At 41.8% G+C, this 2,291-nt stretch overlaps 1 protein-coding gene across 1 annotated transcript; it reads right to left on the reverse strand.

Annotated features, from left to right (window-relative positions):
* Positions 1 to 549: 549 nt before the first annotated feature.
* LOC129339393 (olfactory receptor 14A16-like) lies at positions 550 to 1,545 on the reverse strand. The gene has a single exon (XM_054993976.1). It carries the CDS (start codon positions 1,531 to 1,533, stop codon positions 550 to 552), a length of 984 nt encoding a protein of 327 aa, XP_054849951.1. The 5' UTR covers positions 1,534 to 1,545.
* Between the last annotated feature and the right edge of the window lie 746 nt (positions 1,546 to 2,291).

Genomic DNA, 2,291 nt, shown 5'->3' on the forward strand with positions numbered 1-2,291 from the left:
TAAGACAAAGTATAACAATGCATTCCAATTTACATTCAGCTTTTCATGCAGGAAATTAATGTCTTCTCTCCTGTTATTGTTTCCAAGGAAAATGCACAAGAATGTGTGATCTTCACAATATATGTTCCCAACTTGTTTTGTGCCAGTCTTGAGGAATGCAAAATAGCAAAACCTAGGAAACTAGGAACTTATTATTTGGAATGGCGAAATCCCAATCTCTGGCACCGGTGAAATTACTGAGTTGAATCTATAATGTAAGATGCCTTCCACTGGAACTAGAAGACCTCATGGCATCAAAAAAAGGGCAGGTGGTTCTGAAATCTTCCTACTCCTAATTGCAGTTATGTGCATCAAATGATTGTTGTTCCATGTGGAACCCTTAATTCCCAGCATCACATTTTCAATCCTCACAGTTGGGCACTGGAAGAAACAAGAAGCAAAAAATCTCAACTTGCCCCACCACTTTCTGCTGGTCCTGCACAGAATCCAACCAAATATTTCTGTATATTATATCTGGTATACCCAAAGGCACAAAATGAATAAATAAAATCATCTAGAGAACACTGTCCAACTCAGTTTTATTGAAATACTTTTGCCAGAGATGGTTTTGGGAAAATGTCCAAAAGCAGTGAGCTTCAGCAATGCAGTCTTGATTTCTTTGTTTCTCATGCTATAGATGAATGGATTGAGCAAGGGAGGTAATATGGCATAAAACACAGCAAAAATGACATTCATCTCAGAAGAAGAGTTACCAGGAGGCCTCACGTAGGCAAAGAGTCCACTACATACAAGCAGAAACACAACAGTGAGGTGGGGAAGGCAAGTGGAAAGAGCTTTTTTACGACCATGCAAGGAAGGCATTCTGAGCAGTGTTGCAAAAATCTGCAGATAAGTTATAACGATGTAGATAAAACCTCCTGCTGTTATGCCAGAGCCAAATATAATAATACCAACTTCAACTAGATATAGGTCTGAACAGGAGAGTTTTAGAATCTGTGGAACTTCACAGAAGAACTGATTGACCACATTGGAGCAGAAAGTGATGGCAAAAGTGCCAGCTGTGTGTAAAATGGCATAAACTATGCCACTAATCCATGCACTTAGTGCCATCTGAATGCAGGCTCCTTTATGCATAATTGTCTCATATTGCAATGGTTTGCAGATAGCGACATACCGATCATGCGCCATTACTGTTAGGATGGCAAAATCTGACCCTTCAAAGAAGAAGAGGCAGAAAACTTGAGCTACACATCCTGAATAAGAAATTGACCTGCTGTTCATGAGGGAATTGGCCATGGCTTTGGGTATTAGGAAAGAAGCTGAACCAAGGTCCAGAATAGCCAAGTTCATTAGGAAGAAGTACATTGGGGTATGCAGGTGATGATCAAGGGCTACAGCAATGATGATGAGAAGATTGCCAGTCACTGCAGTCAGGTATAATGCTAGAAATACAAAGAAATATAAGATCTGTAGTTCTCGGATGTCTGAAAATTCCAGCAGCAGAAATTCAGATGTGGAGGTAAGATTGGACATTTTTCTCCCAATATCCAGTTGCAGGTTGCCTATGGAGGAAATGTTTTAGAGAACACTCTTCAGCATATCTGCTCAGAATCCTACCGTGATCTGTTCAGTGGGGCTTTCTCTCAGTGTTCTTCTCATTGCATCGTGAAACTTCTTATATCAGTGAACAGTGAATCAGGCTTCCTTGTTTGACCAGCCCAGCCTAGAAGATAGCCCTGTGCTGAATGAGCAAGGAATAATACAGGTTGCACGTCTGTAAGCTGGAGGGGTGATCAACATCACAGTGGCTTTTCCCAGCCCCGCCCTCCACAATATTTCTCTTATAGCTTATAAAAGTTGCATGTACATAGACTCTGCATATTTGATCTGTAAGTATACTGAATCTCAGAGAAGGACTTTAAATTTATTCAACTTGCGCACAGATGGACTTTCTCAATTACAGTGTGCAGTGTACAGTTTTCTGATCTGCCATCCACACTTCAGTTCCACATGTAAAGCTGTTGCTGCATAGATGAAATTTCACAGACAGGGTTGACTCATTTGGGAGGCCCCGACCTTGGAGTCCTGTGCATCAGACGGACTGGACCTGGCAAACTGGCCTCTAAGTTCCCCCCACTTCGGAGTACTTTCTCTATCCCTAAAGGGTTAAGGCTAGCCATCTTGTACATGGAAATGATATGCCGACACAGCCCTGAAAAGCCTTGAGACAGCATTGCAAAGGGATGCATGGTAATTATCTGGACTCTATCTGGCTGGTGTCTGTGCAGGCT

This window comes from Eublepharis macularius, chromosome 12, assembly GCF_028583425.1.
Source record: "Eublepharis macularius isolate TG4126 chromosome 12, MPM_Emac_v1.0, whole genome shotgun sequence".
NCBI classification, from domain to species: domain Eukaryota; kingdom Metazoa; phylum Chordata; class Lepidosauria; order Squamata; family Eublepharidae; genus Eublepharis; species Eublepharis macularius.

What these genes read in the sequence shown, in the direction of transcription:
- LOC129339393 (XM_054993976.1), bottom strand. Translation starts at nt 1,533, where the DNA reads ATGTCCAATCTTACCTCCACATCTGAATTTCTGCTGCTGGAATTTTCA.